General features: G+C 39.3%; 1 protein-coding gene across 1 annotated transcript in view; it reads right to left on the bottom strand.

Annotated features, from left to right (window-relative positions):
- Nucleotides 1-19,921, bottom strand: part of LAMA2 (laminin subunit alpha 2) — a 677,618-nt gene that overhangs the window by 154,807 nt on the left and 502,890 nt on the right. The window contains exons 34-35 of the mRNA XM_052645506.1: nucleotides 10,617-10,759; nucleotides 7,188-7,286 (exon numbers count right to left, since the gene is read on the bottom strand). Coding sequence (XP_052501466.1) covers nucleotides 7,188-7,286; nucleotides 10,617-10,759 — 242 coding nt within the window. The remainder of the gene's footprint in view (nucleotides 1-7,187; nucleotides 7,287-10,616; nucleotides 10,760-19,921) is intronic.

The raw sequence follows: 19,921 nt of genomic DNA, 5'->3' as shown, positions 1-19,921 counted from the left end.
TAAATTAAAATACATTTAAAAGATATATAATTATGAAATATTTGCTTATATAATATTTGCATATTATCTATAATAAGTGTTTAACATATTAATTTTGGGGAGGAACATTATTTTTTTAGCAATGGCTTCCCTCGTAGCTCAGTGGGTAAAGAATCTGCCTGAAAGGCAGGAGACCTGAGTTCAATTCCTGGGTCAGGAAGACCCCCTGGAGAAGGAAATGGCAACCCACTCCAGTATTCTTACCTGAAGAATCCCATAGACAGAGGAGCCGGGCAGGCTACAGTCCATGGGAGGTCGCAAGAATTGGACATGACTTAGTGACTAAACCCCCACCTGCCATTAGATAACTTAATTGCATCATGAAAAAGATAAGCACAAAATAAATAAGCACCTGAGGGAGAGATGGCAGCTTATACTAGCTATGCAGGATCAGACTCACCAGATATTTTAACAATTAAAGTGTATTAATCATAAAGCAACTGGTCAGATAACAAAGCAGAGAGAAGGACTGTCAAAAAGATTGACTATACCAGTGAAAGCACTTTCCATAGGACAGGGAGCTGTAAGCACCGCATAACTCTAGGCAGACAATAGTTTTCAATCTTGACTGGCATCAGAATCATCTGGAAGCTCATGAAAGTCCCTGTTGTTGTTTAGTCACTAAGTCATATCTGACTCTTGGAAATCACATGGACAGTAACCCACCAGGCTCCTCTGTCTATGGGATTTCCCAGGCAAGAATACTAGAGTGGGCTGCCCTTTCCTTCTCCAGGGGATCTTCCCAACCCAGGAATCGAACATGCATCTCCTGCATTGCAGATGGATCCTTTTACTGCTGAGCCACCTTTATATTGTGCATCAGACTGATTACCTCACATTTGGGGGTGAGACTGGCATCAGGTATTTCCAAGATGCAGTTCTAGTTTAAGGCACTGTCTCCTCTAACACAGCCGCAGATACTAGGAAGTCACGGCCCCTGTACTCATATTCTGATCGCATCTGCTGAACCATTCATGGCTATGAGATAAAGGTATTGGTAGATTCAGCCGTTGGGAAGATTCCCTTTAGCAGGGCATGGCAACCCCCTCCAGTATTTTTGCCTGGAGAATCCCCATGGATAGAGGAGCCTGGTGGGCTACAGTCCATAGGGTCACAAAGAGTTGGACACAACTAAGCAGTTAAGCACAACAAAGGCATACACATTGGACATTTACATCATTTAGTCTTCTAGTTATGATTCCATGGGTATCAATACAACTTTTAATTATCGTGCAGCTTGACCACAGGAAAAGAAAGAATTGATCATTTTGACTTCAATCTTGGAGGTCTCCATGATTTTCTGGTGGGGACAAGGTTAATTAATAAGTGAGGATTTCCTTTTTATTTCTTCCCCATCCTCACTTCATCATGGAGATATTTAGTTACAGAAATCTTATTTCTAGGCTTTTCAAGTTACAAAATGTGAAGAATGGGTGGATAAAAATGGTATTGAAGTGTGGAAATGGGGAAAAAGAATACTTTCCAGCGGAGAAATCTGGCAAACACGACCTCAGCCAGGTGATCAAGATAAACACCAATAGTAATAAGACATACTGATTACATGGGTTCTTCATATGACAGGATAAAATGATACATTATCTCTGTGGTCTTTCCCACACAGCCCATATCTCTATTCTAATCATGAGAAAAACATTAGGTAAACCCCAATCGAGGGACATCATACAAAATACATGAACTTGTCAAAACTGTCAGAATTATCAACAAACCAGGAAAGTCTAAGAAGCTGTCAGAGTCTAGAGGACACAATCTAAGATGGCATGATGATTAAATGTAATGTAGTGTCCTGGATAGGATCCTGAAATATACAAAGACATTAAGTAAAAGTGAAGAAATCTGAATAAAGTAGAGTCTTCACTTAATAATAATAATCAATCAATATTAGTTCATTGGTTGTGAAAGATACATCATACTAATATATTAACAGTAGAGGAAACTGGGTATGGAGTATATGGGAAATCTCTGTACTATCTTTGCAATAACTATTCTGTAAATCTAAAACTATTTTAAAATAAAAAGTTTGTTAAAATAGTATTAGAATTAACTCAAATTACATAATAGATCTAAATATAAAATGCAAATTATAAAACTCCCAGATAACATAGTATAAAATTTAGATAACTTTAGGTATGGTGATGACATTTTAGATATTACCAAAGCAATCAGTCAAAGAAATAACTGATAACCTGGGCTTCATTAAAATTAAAAATTTTCACTGTGATGAATATTGTCTAGAGAAGGAGAAGGCAAGTCACAGACTGTTATCTTATAAAAGACTGTTGTCCAAAATACACAAAGAACACATAACAGTGATAGCAAACTTTGATTAAAAAATTAGAAAAATCTTGTCTTAGTCATTTAAGTGAACTGTTAGTCACTTAGTCGTGTCCACCTCTTTGTGACTCCATGGACTGTAGCCCACCAGGCTGCCCTGTCCATGGAATTCTTGAGGCAGAAATACAGGAGGGGTTATCTATTCCCTTCTCTAGGGGATTTTCCCAACCCAGGGATTGAACCTGGGTTTCCCACATTGCAAGCAGACTGTTTACCAACTGGACCACTAGGGAGACCCAGATGGTAGAGTCTGCTGCTATAGTAAAATACCTCACATTAGGTGGCTTGTAAATGACAGAAGTTTTCTCTCACAGTTCTAGAGATCAAGAAATACAAAATAACATCTCATAGGTAGTGTCTTTTCACTTTGTGCTTACATGGTCAGGACAGGGCAAAGGATCTCTTTTGGGGCCCCTTTTATATGGGACTAATTGCAGCCAAAGATGGAGAAGCTCTATATAGTCAGCAAAAACAAGACCAGGAGCTGACTGTGGCTCAGATCATGAACTCCTTATTGCCAAATTCAGACTGAAATTGAAGAAAGTAGGGAAAACCACTAGACCACTCAGGTATGACCTAAATCAAATCCCTTATGATTATACAGTGGAAGTGAGAAATAGATTTAAGGGACAAGATCTGATAGACAGAGTGCCTGAAGAACTATGGACGGAGGTTCGTGACATTGTACAGGAGACAGGGATCCAGACCATCCCCATGGAAAAGAAATGCAAAAAAGCAAAATCGCTGTCTGAGGAGGCCTTACAAATAGCTGTGAAAAGAAGAGAAGTGAAAAGCAAAGGAGAAAAGGAAAGATATAAGTATCTGAATGCAGAGTTCCAAAGAATAGAAAGGAGAGATAAGAAAGCCTTCCTCAGCGATCAGTGCAAAGAAATAGAGGAAAACAACAGAATGGGAAAGACTAGCGATCTCTTCAAGAAAATTAGATATTCTAAGGGAACATTTCATGCAAAGATGGGCTCGATAAAGGACAGAAATGATATGGACCTAACAGAAGATATTAAGAAGAGGCGGCAAGAATACACAGAAGAACTGTACAAAAAAGGTCTTTACGACCCCGATAATCATGATGGTGTGATCACTCACCTAGAGCCAGACATGTGAAGTCAAGTGGGCCTTAGAAAGCATCACTATGAACAAAGCTAGTGGAGGTGATGGCAATCCAGCTGAGCTATTTCAAATCCTGGAAGATAATGCTGTGAAAGTGCTGCACTCAATATGCCAGCAAATTTGGAAAACTCAGCCGTGGCCACAGGACTGGAAAAGGTCAGTTTTCATTCCAATCCCAAAGAAAGGCAATGCCAAAGAATGCTCAAACTACTGCACAATTGCACTCATCTCACAGGCTAGTAAAGTAATGCACAAAATTCTCCAAGCAAGGCTTCGGCAATACGTGAACTGTGAACTTCCTGACGTTCAAGCTGGTTTTAGAAAAGGCAGAGGAACCAAAGATCAAATTGCCAACATCCGCTGGATCACTGAAAAACCAAGAGAGTTCCAGGAAAACATCTATTTCTGCTTTATTGACTTTGCCAAAGTCTTTGACTGTGTGGATCAGAATGAATTGTGGAAAATTCTGAAAGAGATGGGAATACCAGACCACCTGACCTGCCTCTTGAGAAACCTATATGCAGGTCAGGAAGCAACAGTTAGAACTCGACATAGAACAACAGACTGGTTCCAAACAGGAAAAGGACTACGTCAAGGCTGTATATTGTTACCCTGTTTATTTAACTTCTATGCAGAGTACATCATGAGAAATGCTGGGCTGGAAGAAGCACAAGTTGGAATCAAGATTGCCGGGAGAAATATCAATAACCTCAGCTATGCAGATGACACCACCCTTATGGCAGAAAGTGAAGAGGAACTAAAGAGCCTCTTGACGAAAGTAAAAGAGGAGAGTGAAAAAGTTGCCTAAAGCTCAACATTCAGAAAACTAAGATCATGGTATCTGGTCCCATCACTTCATGGGAAATAGATGGGGAAACAGTGGAAACAGTGTTGGACATGACTGAAGCTACTTAGCAGCAGCAGCAGCAGCTTTCCTCAAATATCACCAAAGCTTAGAAGCAACCAAGGTGTCCTTCAGTAGGTGAATGGGTAAATAAACTTGGTAAATCCAGAAAACGGAACACTGTTGCTACCGCTAAGTCACTTCAGTCGTGTCCGACTCTGTGCGACCCCATAAACGGCAGCCCACCAGGCTCCCCCGTCCCTGGGATTCTCCAGGTAAGAACACGGGAGTGGGTTGCCATTTCCTTCTCCAATGCATGAAAGTGAAAAGGGAAAATGAAATTGCTCAGTCATGTCCGACTTTAGCGACCCCATGGACTGCTGCCTACCAGGCTCCTCCGCCCATGGGATTTTCCAGGCAAGAGTACTGGAGTGGGGTGCCATTGCCTTCTCCGAAATGGAACACTACTCACCACTAAAAAAAAAAGAGCTATCAAGACACCAAAAGACATGAATCAATCTTCAGTGTATATTACTAAGTGAAAGAAGGCAATTTGGAAAGGTTACATACTGTATAATTCTAACTATATGATATGCGATATACAGAGACAGTAAAAAGAGCAGTGGTTGCCAGGGGTTAAGGAGGAGGGAGAGGTGAAAAGGCATGTCTGACGCAGGATACAGCATGCTTGGGGCTGGTGCATGGGGATGACCCACAGAGATGTTATGGGGAGGGAGGTGGGAGGGGGGTTTATGTTTGGGAACACATGTAAGAATTAAAGATTTTAAAATTAAAAAAATAAAAAACTTAATACTAAAAAAAAAAAAAGAAAGAAAAGGCAGAGCATGGGGGACTTTTAGAGCTGTAAAAGTACTCTAAATGACACTATAAAGGTGGAGACATGTCATTAAACATTTGTCAAAATCTATAGATTGTACAACACCATGAGTGAACCCTAAAGTAAGCTATGATTTTGAGTGATAATGATTTGTCAGTGTAGATTTATCTGTTGTAACAAATGTATCACTCTGTGGGGGGAAGTTGATAATGTGGGAGGCTATTTGTGTCTTGGGTCAGGGGAGCATATGGGAAAATCTCAGTATTTTCCAGTCAATTTTGCTTTACACTACTCAAAAATACTAAGTCCATTTTAAGAAATTTAGTATGGGAGAGGCTTCTGGGAAGATGAAAGGATGTAGGTCAAGAAATAGCAAAGTAATAGTAACAGTAAAGACTCAGACCATTTGGCTGTAATCAGCTCAGTGACAGCAACAACAGTGTCAGTTTTGCTTATACCTCTTTTCCCAGTGTCTGCCATTCTGTTATAGTATCTAGAACATATTCAATCCTTAGGAAGGATTAATTAAATGAATCAGTGAATGAAATGCCACCGTTCCATGGAATTTTTCCCTAATCACCCTTAACAAGATTACATTAATCCATTTATGTGTACTTCTCAGTTACATTCTTTTATTTCATGCTGTATTACATATTTACTTGCACTTGCCTCCACACACTTAAATGCTTATGTACACACCCACACCCACACCCACACCCACACCCACACACACAGGAGACTACAAGCTCCTTGAAGACAGACTGGGCCTCGTTTTCATCTGTCACCTGCCAACACTTAGCTTGGGCTTTGTATGTGGGGAACGTTTGTGTGTGCCTGTTAAACTGAGATTACTTTTGCATGATCCGCTTACAAGTTCTTATTTAGTGTATTCACAGACCAAACATAAAATTGCAAAATATTACATTGATATGAGATAAATGGACTCACTAATCTAATATCTAACTACCTTTGGCAAGAAATTTTGTATTTGTACATTCCACATCACTGGGAAGACATCCTGAAGAAGTGTTTAGTAGGCTATTTGTAACCTGAGGGACATTGTGCAGCATCATGTGCTGAGAATTCCATTTGATTTCCCTGTGGAAATTCTAATAAGCCAGCAGCAGGTTAGGTGGAAATGGTATTGCAACCGTGGGAATCCATAAACTAAGTCCTCCTGACGTCCTTGAATACAGCCATTCCTAAGTCATTTCGGTATTATGGCCTGAGGGATTTCTTCTTTAAAAAGTGGACTAGATAATCTGCAAGAACCTTCTAGCTCCAGTATTTTTTGTCATTTAAAGTTCTTTGAGAACCAAAACGGACCCCTGAATTCCAGGCCAGTTTTCCAGTTCATGCATTTTTCTGGCCACAAGATGGCGAACTTTATGCTGTTTTCTTATTGTCTGCGAGGGAAAAGGACCTTAACCCTCCTGCAGTTTTGAAAATTTAAAACTCCCAATATCTTAAAAAGTCTGATAAACACAACATGGATTTGCATTCTGACTCTAAAAAGTGTCTTAAGTGCTTTGGATTTTCTTGATAAAAAGGTTTCCTCTTTTGTGGGGCAATACTGATTTAGACTGTATTTCTATTAATATACAAATGCAAATATCCCATGATAAAATCAAAGAGACTACAAGTATTTTCATTTGCTTATCTTTTTCCTTGTGTAGTCAGAGACAGGGATTTGGGAATCCAGAATCTATGGAAGCTAGTGGATAGAGTTCTCAAAATATACTGTCATTCTGGTATTTCTAAACATTGGCCTTGATACTTCCCAAGTCTCTATCCCAATCTTTTCTTGTAGTACTGGGTTCTCAGATTTTATCTGAGGCAGAAGTAGCAAGTCAAAAATACATCAATTGCATGCACCAAATTTGGATTTAGGAAGAACAAGATTTGCATTTCAGAAATTTGAAGTAATTTTCCTTAATTATATATAATCTGTCTGCTTTAAGAAGAAGCCTGATTTTGCCAACTTACCCTGGTCAGAAGTTCATTCATTTCTGTCACCAGTGTGTTCAGACTGCCTTCTGCCAACTGAATGAGTCTCTCTGGGGCCTGCTGAGGTGACAGCAAATGCTGAAAAGAGATTTCATTCCATATGATTTTGAGTAAATGGTCTTGCAGCGATCATAGGTTGAACATTTAACAGAACATATTTTTCCTTTATATATGAAGAACTTAGCTTTCTCACCTTCAAAGAAGAGAGCAACTATTTCAACTGGGCACTTACACACAAAGCACTGTGCAGAATAACCTGGCAAATAACACAAACTGCTGCAGTTTATTAAGACATTACTACGTGCCAGGTCTTTTGGTTTTGCGTTGTCTCATTTAGTTTTTACAACAGCTCTATGAGATAAAAATGTTACTTCATTTTGTAGGTAGAAAACTGTGGCTTGAAGAGACCCAAAAGCATAGCCAGTAAGAAGTAGAGGCAAGATGAACCATGTCTGAATCTTTAAGGCCTCTACATTAGTCACCAGAGATAGTTTATAGGTTTATCACTTCTTTCTTTGAGGACAGGAGCCCTGATAGAGGGACCTGGCTGGGCGCTAACTAGCTGCATGGTGTCAGCGTTGTAGGAGCTGGCCTGGTACTCACAGCTGGTACATTTTCCTCTCTTATTGAGCATTATCAATCTCACAGCACTAACAGTAGATGGGATCACTCTGTGACAGTGATGAATGAAACAAAAAATGAGACCACTCCATAATCTTGTCTAAACGCAGATAAAAACACGGTCTCTGTGCAGACCACAAAAATACCCTGAATCCCATTTTCTGGCTAATATGAGTGACCACTGCTTCCTCACTAACTGTAGCTTTAACTTCTCTTTTTCTTCCTTCCTTCTAGATAAGATTCATTAGAATACTTCATTACAGAATTATTTCCACTTCCTATGAGCACCCAATCCAATACAAACCTCTGTTTTCTTGAAACTGCTCCCCAATTCCTTAGCATAAACCCCAATACTCTGAGTGATTTTTAATGCCCTGTTACTGAGGTACACCCAAATCCCACATGCTGGGCAGTGTCCTTTGTGGCATCAAGTTAGTGAATCCAGGTCATGTGTGTTCCAGGTCATCTGTGACTGGAACCCACAGAGCACTGACACAGTTAAAGGAACCGAACAAAGGGTATATCTAACTTGCTTAATGGTTTATAATATTAAAATGGGATTCCAGATATTAAACAGTAGAAGAGGAACACAAACAGAATCAAGAAAGATTGGAATTTAAGGAAAATAAAATCATTCTAACCAACACCCAGCCATAAGGAAACAGGTAATTGAACCCTCTGGCTTGGTTGAGGTCCACAGATTGGAATGTCTTCCAGAGGGCCCTTCAGAAATTCATTCATTGCATAAGTTATTACTTTAAATTTTTTTATGTCCCACTGAAGCATTTGCTTCTCTAGCTCAATTTTCTGTCTTTGTGTTCTTCCCATATATAATAACTGGTCAGCATTTTATTAGAACTTTTTGCATTCCTGAATGCTAGGCTTCTAATGTAAACTCAGATTCCTCTGCCTGGCATTCAAGGTTGTCCTTCATACCACCCAGCCCCACTAAAGCCTCCAGTCTTATCTTTCACTAGCAGACCTGACTTCCAATGTCTCCAAGACAGGTCTTGCTCATTCATACTTCTGCCTCTGTGCACATGGCTCTCGTGGACTCAGTGGCAAGAGTATGCATGGATGGGCTAGGGGTCAAAGGGATCTCACCAACAGTGGCCTGAGCTGTTTGCCCTCTGAGCTGTGTGAAGGTGGTGTCATTATCTCAGGCCTTACAGTCACACTGACTCTTTTCAAATCTCAGCTCTGTACCTAGCAGCCATGTGACCTTTTGTTGCACCTGAAACTTCTCTATGACTCAGTGTCCCTGCCTATGTGAGAAAAATGTAGACAATACATTACTTCTTTCCTACTTCTTGGATTTTTGGCAGTCTATGTGTGATAATTCATGTAAGACTTTATTCAATTGTCTAGCACAGATACACTCATCAATATATGCTACCTATTCTTGCTATCATCATGACCAGTTTCTTCTTCTAGTAAATAGGGATAATAATACTTACTTTAAAAGCTGTGGTCTGAATTAAAGAATGTATTTCCTAGAAGACTATCTGCCAGTGCCTAATGAATAAATCTTAGACATTCTCCTCCAGTCCTACCAATAATTCTCTGCCTGTTGAAATTGTTTCTATCTTTCAAGTTTAACACAAATTACACTTTCATTAATGATATATTTTCCCTGCTTACTCTGGATCTTATCTATTTCTCTGATCTTGAACACTACTGTATGTCAAATGCCTATAAAGCTCGTGGTAATAGTTTTGCTAATTGTTTAATTACTTTTTTAAACCATATAGACCCTAACCTTCCTAAAGATAGTGACTGCATGCATTAGGGGTTGTGAAACCCTCAGAGAACCAAGTACAGTACTGGGCATTCCAGACTTTCTCAATAAATATTTGGTAATTGACTGATAGTATATAAGTTGTCACTTTTCATCTCTCTCTCTCTTTTTTTTAAAATCAGATGAAACAACCTCAATTTCCTTAACATTTCTGCCGTATCCCATCAACTACTGAAAGCTGTAACAATGTCTTAGAATGGGGTTTCCCCTGCAACAACAATAGTTCCTGTTGAAGTACTTTCAAATGTCTCCTCATTCTCCAGTACAAAATTTTCACCTTGTGTTTTCATCTTGATAGTAAACTTACATGTTAATACAAGCATTTCTGGAACCTAGGCTGGGAACCTGAGAGATTCACACTACCACCAGCTCTCAGTGCCTACATTGGCATGCCTGTTTGATCACAGGGCAGACTGCGCATATAAATCATGCAAACTTGTCAAATGATGCCAAATGGCATTTCAGGTCCTCTCACAAGGAGTTCTCTAGTTCAAATTGTGGAAAGGTAGAATTGAGTTACCGCATGTCACGTGCTGATGAAAGAACCTGCGTGGAAGTAGTCAGCATCATTCTCTTGTTGTAAGTAGCAATTTGCATTCAGCAAAAATCATGTTACTTTATATTAATGTTTTTAATTTGAATTTTATTGGTTTTTAAGACTTTTGAAAGAATTAATTTGTTTTGCTTTTATAGAGCTATTAAGTATAAGGAGTTCATATCTGACTTTATGTTTGCATATATTTAACATACATAATAAAATTGATTTAGGCCAAACACTGGGGGTACATGAGCCTCTTTTCCCTTAAGAGCAATCAGTAAATTGTAGTTTCAAGTCTGAAAAACTGGTTTAGAAAGCGTCTGAATTTCCCTAATAGCGGCCCGCCTTAATTTGGGACAATGGGAAGTGCATTTACCAATTAGGGCAATTCCCCCTGGGGAAGCTGCTGTCATCTTTTATCCCAACTTTCGCTGTTACCGCTGCAACCTACCTTGAGTTCCTGAGTCATATTTTCAAGACCATACAGAATTTTATATGGAGCGGGCAGCGGGCCAGTGAGGTTGATGCTTGTGGCCATCTGCTCCAGGCGAGCCAAGTCACCGAGAAGAAGGCCAGTGCATTCATCTCCACAAACTGTGAAAGGGAAATGGCAAAGAATATTGACTTCTGCTAAGCATCCCAGACAGATGTGCAAAGATTTCAGCTACGAAATATTTTATGGGCTAAGTATCCTTCTGAGAAAGATGATGTTTCTCATCTCAAATAATTAACACTTTTAAAAGATGAAAACAACAACAAAAGAGCAGACATGCATGTCACCCAGAACCTGAGACGTGGATGATGAGATAAACTGAGGAGCCAGAGAAGAGGGGCCAATGGATTTTGAGAGGAAATGAGTGCATTGCCAAAGAACTAAAGAAGATGTAAGACCCGGAATACAGCATTTATAAATACCCCAGAAATGCCACCTGATCAGTGTACAGAAAACCCATAACTGGCAATAAAATATGCTTTAGAATCTAAAAATGTATACATTGGTCCCTGGGATAGAGCTGTGGAGAATCTGTAGCAATTGGGTCTCTGCATGCTTCATGTATTAAATATGCAAAAACTGTATGACTCTTCAGCTTAACTTCTAATGATAAGAGTTTTTTTTTTACAAGTCAAAAGAACTCTTCTCTTTACAATTTGTGGGGTTTTTCCCCCTTCCTGATGAAATCTATTTATTTACTTGCTTATTCACTTCCTTACTTACGTATTTGCCAACTATTCCTCTTCAGTCACTCAGTGCATTATCGCTATTAGATGCAGTCCCACAGATTTCTCCTTTGATGATTAACCTAACCCCGTCTTGTGGATAAATAACTGCCGAAAGTCAGGAAAACTTTATTCTTAAAGTAGCAAAGAGTGCTAGTGTTCTACCCATATATTTTTTCAATAATTAGAAAGAGGGACTATTCAAAGTTGGTAGGGGTGGAAGGGGCCTGGATGGTAGTAGAGAGGAAAAAAAAGGTTTCTTCACCACTATCACACTAACTCATAAATAGTACAATTTCTAAAATTAAAATATGTTGATTCTTTTGGAGACTTTATAAAATATACCTATTCAGTTTGGATTTTTAGTTCAAATTTTTTTTGCCCATTGGAGAATGAGGTATAGCTTCTCCATGCCAAGAAGCATGTGCTACCATATTTATGATATGCATCCATGTATTGAGAGTCAGTTCTTAGGTAGGTTGATAAGAAGTCCGGGGTCCCTGAGGAGAAAGGGGTCTGGGGATCTTGAGGAGGAGAAAATGACAAATGTTTTTTGCTTTAAGCCCAGAGCTGATGATTATACTACAAAATAACTCATCTTGATCAAGGATATGTTTTTCCTTAAACTTTGTACCAGTGATTATATAACAACAATGTAGCCTGCTTGAGGATATGTTTTTCCTTCTTGAGAACCTTCTGACTAATCCTGTCATTTTAAAATGTAAACTGTGGGAATGGGTCTGGGAAGATCTTTCTATTGTTAGTTCTAATCTTGTTATCTTAAAATGTATATTGTTGGAGTGGGTCTGGTAAGACCCTTACAATCCTGAGACATTCTTTTGATTTACTGAAATAACCAACTGAAAAAGTATATAGCTCTCTTGCTAAGACTAGCAAGTGGGGCATTCTCCGTATCCCTTCTGATGTCTATGTCAGAAGCTTTCTCTGTCCCTTTTTATACTTTAGTAAAAAATGATATCTTTAGTAAAAAGATCTTGAGTGATCAAGCCTGGTCCCTGATCCTGAAGCTAAATCTTCTTTGGAGATCATGAATCTGACATTGCTCACCATAAGCAATCAGCATATAGATACAATTTCTAGCTTACATTCTGCATATGGAGGTATCAAAACTACACACATGTTAAAAGAGAGGAAAATACATACCATGAAAAATACTGAGATCTGGAGCTGCTTTGCCTCATGCTCCAAATTGGCAAGGATTCAATTAGTTCTCTAAACTAAACACCCTTGAGCTGCCCAAAGGAGAGAAAACCATTAACTGATGCTTGTAAACAAAGAAGTAGTACAGAGAGTGATTTTTTGATAGGATGGCAGTTAGACATGAGTCACAATATCCCTTCACAGGGACTAAACTTCCCTCAGTTCAGTTCAGTAGCTCAGTCGTGTCCGACTCTTTGCGACCCCATGAATCGCAGCACGCCAGGCCTCCCTGTCGATCACCAATTCCCGGAGTTCACTCAGACTCACGTCCATCAAGTCCGTGATGCCATCCAGCCATCTCATCCTCGGTCATCCCCTTCTCCTCCTGCCCCCAATCCCTCCCAGCATCACAGTCTTTTCCAATGAGTCAACTCTTCGCATGAGATGGCCAAAGTACTGGAGTTTCAGCTTTAGCATCATTCCTTTCAAAGAAATCCCAGGGTTGATCTCATTCAGAATGGATTGGTTGGATCTCCTTGCAGTCCAAGGGACACTCAAGAGTCTTCTTCAACACCACAGTTCAAAAGCATCAATTCTTCGGGGCTCAGCCTTCTTCACAGTCCAAATCTCACATCCATACATGACCACAGGAAAAACCATAGCCTTGACTAGACAGACCTTAGTTGGCAAAGTAATGTCTCTGCTTTTCAACATGCTGTCTAGGTTGGTCATAACTTTTCTTCCAAGGAGTAAGCATCTTTTAATTTCATGGCTGCAGTCACCATCTGCAGTGATTTTGGAACCCCCAAAAATAAAGTCTGACACTGTTTCTACAGTTTCCCCATCTATTTCCCATGAAGTGATGGGACCGGATGCCATGATCTTCGTTTTCTGAATGTTGAGCTTTAAGCCAACTTTTTCACTCTCCTCTTTCACTTTCATCAAGAGGCTTTTTAGCTCCTCTTCACTTTCTGCCATAAGGGTGGTGTCATCTGCATAGCTGAGGTGATTGATATTTCTCCCAGAAATCTTGATTTCAGCTTGTGTTTCTTTCAGCCCAGCGTTTCTCATGATGTACTCCGCATATAAGTTAAATAAGCAGGGTGACAATATACAGCCTTGACGTACTCCTTTTCCTATTTGTTCCATGTCCAGTTCTAACTGTTGCTTCCTGACCTGCATACAGATTTCTCAAGAGGCAGGTCAGGTGGTCTGGTATTCCCATCTCTTTCAGAATTTTCCACAGTTTATTGTGATCCACACAGTCAAAGGCTTTGGCATAGTCAATAAAGCAGAAATAGATGTTTTTCTGGAACTCCCTTGCTTTTTCCATGATCCAGCAGATGTTGGCAATTTGCTCTCTGGTTCCTCTGCCTTTTGTAAAACCAGCTTGAACATCAGGGAGTTCACGGATCACGTATTGCTGAAGCCTGGCTGGAGAATTTTGAGCATTACTTTACTAGCATGTGAGATGAGTGCAACTGTGCGGTAGTTTGAGCATTCTTTGGCATTGCCTTTCTTTGGAATTGGAATGAAAACTGACCTTTTCCAGTCCTGTGGCCACTGCTGCGTTTTCCAAATTTGCTGGCATATTGAGTGCAGCACTTTCACAGCATTATCTTTCAGGATTTGAAATAGCTCAGCTGGAATGCCATCACCTCCACTAGCTTTGTCCATAGTGATGCTTTCTAAGGCCCACTTGACTTCACTTTCCAAGATGTCTGGCTCTAGATTAGTGATCACATCATCATGATTATCTGGGTCGTGAAGACCTTTTCTATACAGTTCTTTCGTGTATTCTTGCCACCTCTTCTTAATATCTTCTGCTTCTGTTAGGTCCATACCATTTCTGTCCTTTATCGAGACCATCTTTGCATGAAATATTCCCTTGGTATCTCTAATTTTCTTGAAGAGATCTCTAGTCTTTCCCATTCTGTTCTTTTCCTCTATTTCTTTGCATTGATTGCTGAAGCAGGCTTTCTTATCTCTTCTTGCTAGTCTTTGGAACTCTGCATTCAGATGCTTATATCTTTCCTTTTCTCCTTTGCTTTTTGCCTCTCTTCTTTTCACTGCTATTTGTAAGGCCTCCCCAGACAGCCATTTTGCTTTTTTGCATTTCTTTTCCATGGGGATGGTCTTGATCCCTGTCTCCTGTACAATGTCACACACCTCATTTCATAGTTCATCAGGCACTCTATCTATCAGATCTAGGCCCTTGAATCTATTTCTCACTTCCACTGTATAATTATAAGGGATTTAATTGAGGTCATACCTGAATGATCTAGCAGTTTTCCCTACTTTCTTCAATTTGAGTCTGAATTTGGTAATAAGGAGTTCATGATCTGAGCCACAGTCAGCTCCTGGTCTTGTTTTTGTTGACTGTATAGAGCTCCATCTTTGGCTGCAAAGAATATAATCAATCTGATTTTGGTGTTGACCATCTGGTGATGTCCACGTGTAGAGTCTTCTCTTGTGTTGTTGGAACAGGGTGTTTGCTATGACCAGTGCATTCTCTTGGTAAAACTCTATTAGTCTTTGCCCTGCTTCATTCCTCATTCCAAGGCCAAATTTTCCTGTTACTCCAGGTGTTTCTTGACTTCCTACTTTTGCATTTCAGTCCCCTATAATGAAAAGGACATCTTTTTTGGGTGCTAGTTCTAAAACATCTTATAGGTCTTCATAAAACCTTCAGTGTTACTGGTTGGGGCATAGTCTTGGATAACTGTGATATTGAATGGTTTGCCTTGGAGATGAACAGAGATCATTCTGTCATTTTTGAGATTGCATCCAAGTACTGCATTTCGGACTCTTTTGTTGACCATGATGGCTATTCCATTCTTCTGAGGGATTCCTGCCCATTTGCAGGTGACACCGGTGAGTGTGGAGCGCCACCTGCAGGGGTGCTCTAAGCTCCTGGTGGCTTGCAAGCTGAATGAACAAAGAGGCTTTGGAAGCAAGAGTGAGGTCTGGCAAACTAGAGCTGGATCTCTTTCTCTTCTATCCAGAATGAGAGAGGATTTGCTTTAAATGGAAACTAAGTAAAAGGAAGAGAAGACTGTGGCCTCAAACCTTCAGCTCAAGGTTAAGTGCTTGAGAAGTTTCAACAGACCTGTAAACATGAACCAATCATGGAACACACAAGCTGGAACACAATTAGGTACCAAATTGACTCTGTCTAAACACCAAGACCCAGTTTAGTCCTCAAACTTGAATGGGTTTCAGAGTCATCTGAAGGGCTTTCTTAAATCACAGAAGGCTGGGCCATACCCCTAGCATTTCTGATTTGAGAGGTGATTGAATGGTCGGGTTTCTGATTCTCTGACTAAGCATGTGCTTTTCTAGCAAGCTTCCAGGTGAACATTAATTCTTTGTTCCTGGGCACCACACTTTGGATAACTACTGTATCAGCAGCAATCACATCACCTGGGAGCTTATTAGGATCTTGGGCCCCATCCCAGATCCAGGGAATCAGAATCCGCATTTCAGAAAGATTCCCCTGTGATCTCTGCATGTTAATATTTGAGATGCACTGCTGTGGGTCAGTGGCTCTCGATCTTGCTGCATATTCGAATCATGGCCATTTACAAAAATACAGATGTCTAGTGTTTCCCCTAGTCACCTCCAGAGACTCTGATTTGATGGGTTTGTGGTAAGGCCCAGGCATCAGTACATTTAAAAGATACCAGATAATTCTATCATATAGCAGAGTTTAGAACCACTGGGCCAGATGACAAACTTTACAGATTCTCTATCCTAAAGGGAGATGGGGTTTGGAAGAAAGAGGTCATTTTACTTGCTGTCTCCTCTGTTGAGAACACTTCTTTCTTCATCTTCACCTATGTGACTCCCGGAGAATCAGGGCCAGGACTCAAGCGTTACTTTCTTGGAGGAGTCAGCCCTGATGACTCTGAAATTACTGTCCTCACACATGACTATTGTATTCCCTTTGTCTTGTTATCTTAACACTCATGCATGTATAAGCTATCTTTTCATTTTAGGGATTTTTATATTGTTTATCACCAGAGAAGGGACCTTAATCAGCTTTGGTCACAGTGCCTAAGAAAGTGTCTTGCGCATAGTAAGCAATCAACAAATATTTGTTTACTACTATCTTTGTGAAAGGAGAGCAAAAAATATTTTGGAGAAGATCACAGAGTTATTACCATTTTAAAAGTTCCATTCAACCTCTAGTGAACATGTATTTTGGGCAGATGTTCTCAGGATAGAAGCAAGCAGTGTGCTCTTTTTCACTTTCAAGATCTTGAAAGATACTTGATAATATGACATTTCACTATGCTTTTTAGGGTAGGGTGTTCTTCAGAATACATTGCTAGTTCTTTCTCTAACTTATTTAAAATTTATAACCTACCCATTTCTAAGAGGAATTGAGTCAGCTCATTGATAATGGTATGGCTTGAGGCTCCTCACTGATGGTTCCAGAAACTTCCAGGGAAAAGTTTTCTTAGTAATTTCAGTTTTTACTTCATACAAGCATAAATCAGGGGCTGGAATGCAGAACTAGGTCTGATTTACTGTAAAACACTGCAGAGTAAATTGGTGAGCTAGAATGCCAAGAGGCATGATGAATACGGATTTTTCTCTCATTTATTCTACCCCCTGTCCATCTGTTTTGGTTTCTCATCTTCAGTTGTTGAAATGAAAATGTATTTAATTGCTCTTTCAAGGACTCATAATTCCATTTTATGTCTCTGTGTCCAAAGGTCTATTATTATACAATGTCTTATGCTCTGTATTTGCTTTTGGGGGAACAAAGTACAAGCACATTTCCATAAGTGAAGGCTAAGTTTTATAGTATGCTCCAAGTAATATACTAACACATATCCAAATGGGTCAGAAAGACTTATGAATATGACAGCTATGGGGTTTTTTCAAAGCTTCTGTACAAGTCTAGTTCATGCAGTTATAAACACATGGGGAAATGTGCCCTTTACATAATGGTTTGCTAACTTTATCCTGACACAAAATATTTAACTTACACCACAAGCTACTTTCATTTGTCCTCAAAAAGTCTGAAATGTCTGGCAACAAACACTGGAAATGGGATGCAAATTAAAACCACATTTAATTCAGTACGATAGGAAAGATCTGAAGTGTGTATAGAGACAAGGAATATTCACATTACATAAACATTGTTCTTTGATAAGGGTGCAGTAACTACTCATAACACCTATCATATAATCAAGATCCCCAAGGAACCTCTCCAAACCATTCTCCTGTTAAGCAATAGAGATAAGTTATAAAATGAGATTCTGCTTGAAATGCATGGGAGCAAAAAGCAAATATTTTAAGACTATGATTATATTTTACATGACTAAATGTTTCTGAGGCTTTGCCTATGAAAGTGTCAGGATAAATTTGTGTCTAATATTAACAAATGCAGTACTAACTTCAGATTGTTATAGCTGGGCACATGTAAGGGGCAAATCATGCAGCTGAAATTACAGATCGTTCCGTTAGCAATTAGTACAAAATACTGCATTTCTACTAGAGTCCCCCATGCATAATAAGCACTGGCTTACTGTCACAAAAAATTTACCCACCACATCCAAACCAAATAATCTGAAGCTGAAATGAGAGCACTGCATATTTTTAAAAAGGCCAAACCTATTGACCAATTTTAGGTAAAGATACACAAACTGTCCACTCTAAGCAAATAGGGATAAAATGAGTAAACACACATTTCTAACAAAAGAAAAAAGCTGTGTGTTAATGTGTGTTTTAATTTAATTCTTCTACATTAAGGCCATCGCTTGTCTCTTGTATATGGATTAAAATTTTTTTTAATTTATTTATTTGGCTGTGCTGGGTCTTAGTTGCAGCACAGGGGATCTTTCAGTTGCAGCATGTAGCTTTGTGCACATGGGAGCTAGTTCCCTGACCAGGGACTGAACTCAGGCCCCCTGACTTGAGAATAAGGAGTCTTAGACACTGGACCATCAGGAAAGTTTCTCGGTATGGATTTTATGTTTCCCTCTTTCCTCTTCAAGAAGAAAGTTTTAGATTAGCATTTATTTAAGACTTGTTAAATGAATTCAGTTATTCTATATTATTTATAGATAAATATCTTCTAAAATAAAAATGTGGCTTCAAATCCATTAAAAAGGCTTTTTCTTTTGCCTGTTCTTTGAATAGAGGGAAAGATTTTCTGTAGATTTTGGATGAGGCTGATAATTTATTCATGTGACAAGTTGTGAGGTATATAAATATTAAATAAAATTATGTACATAAATATATATTTAAAATAAGTTCAATATGGTTCTTAGGCTTCCCTGATAGTTCAGTTGGCAAAGAATCTCCCTGCAATGCAGGAGACCCCAGTTCAATTCCTGGGTTGGTAAGATCTGCTGGAGAAGGGATAGGCTGCCCACTCCAGTATTCTTGGGCTTCCCCTGTGGCTCAGCTGGTAAAAAAATCCACCTGCAATGCAGGAGACCTGGGTTCAATCCCTGGGTTGGGAAGATCCCCTGGAGAAGGGAACAGCTACCCACTCCAGTATTCTGGCTTGGAGAATTCCATGGTCTGTATAGTTCATGGGGTCGCAAAGAGTCAGACATGACTGAGTGACTTTCACTTTCAATATGGTTCAAGCATGGTGCATCTCTTCAAAAAACAAAGGGAAGCTTTGAAACTACTACACGTAATAATGGGATAATATCTTTTATCTACACAGCATCCATTATGTGGCAGACAATATGTTGTATCTTGACTTCATTATCTCATCCAATCTTCACAGAAATTCTATGAAGTGAGTACTCTTAATGCCCTAATTTTAAAGATGAGAAAAATAGCTACAGTCAGTGTTTACGAATCCATAAATAATATATTTGAAGGACTTAAAGAGAAGAGAAAATATAAGGTGATTATAAAAGGGGTTTTCTGTGACTTGAAGAGCCTAGAATTAATTACCTAAAAACCCAGAATTTAGCATATCTCATCAGAAATGGAGGCGCTGCACAAAACATCATGGTTTTGAAAAAAATGGTTAAATGATAACCATGATGATAAGAATGGCTAGAATTTACTGAACATCTATTATGCTTAGACTTATTACCTAATGCACAAGGATTTTATGGATAGTGAAATGAGACTTAGAAAAGTTAACAAATCAAATGTGGCCAGCCAGAATTCAAAGCCTCTATAAACACTTCATAATAGCATGTTTCCTTGCTTTAGGAGATGGTCTGTTTCAGAGACACGATAAACTAGGAGAAGATGACTAGACTATCTCATTTATAAGACTTCTAACTTTAAGGTAACGTGATCAATTTTTCTTCAAGGTTAATCAACTTCCTGGATCTTGCAGAGTGAAAGCTGTAATCAAATAGCATTTACTCACAAAGCCTGACTGAAAATTAA

Source organism: Budorcas taxicolor, chromosome 9 (assembly GCF_023091745.1).
Source record: "Budorcas taxicolor isolate Tak-1 chromosome 9, Takin1.1, whole genome shotgun sequence".
NCBI classification, from domain to species: Eukaryota; Metazoa; Chordata; class Mammalia; order Artiodactyla; family Bovidae; genus Budorcas; species Budorcas taxicolor.
Note: the sequence above shows the minus strand (reverse complement) of the source record. Positions and strands in the feature narration are given on the sequence as shown.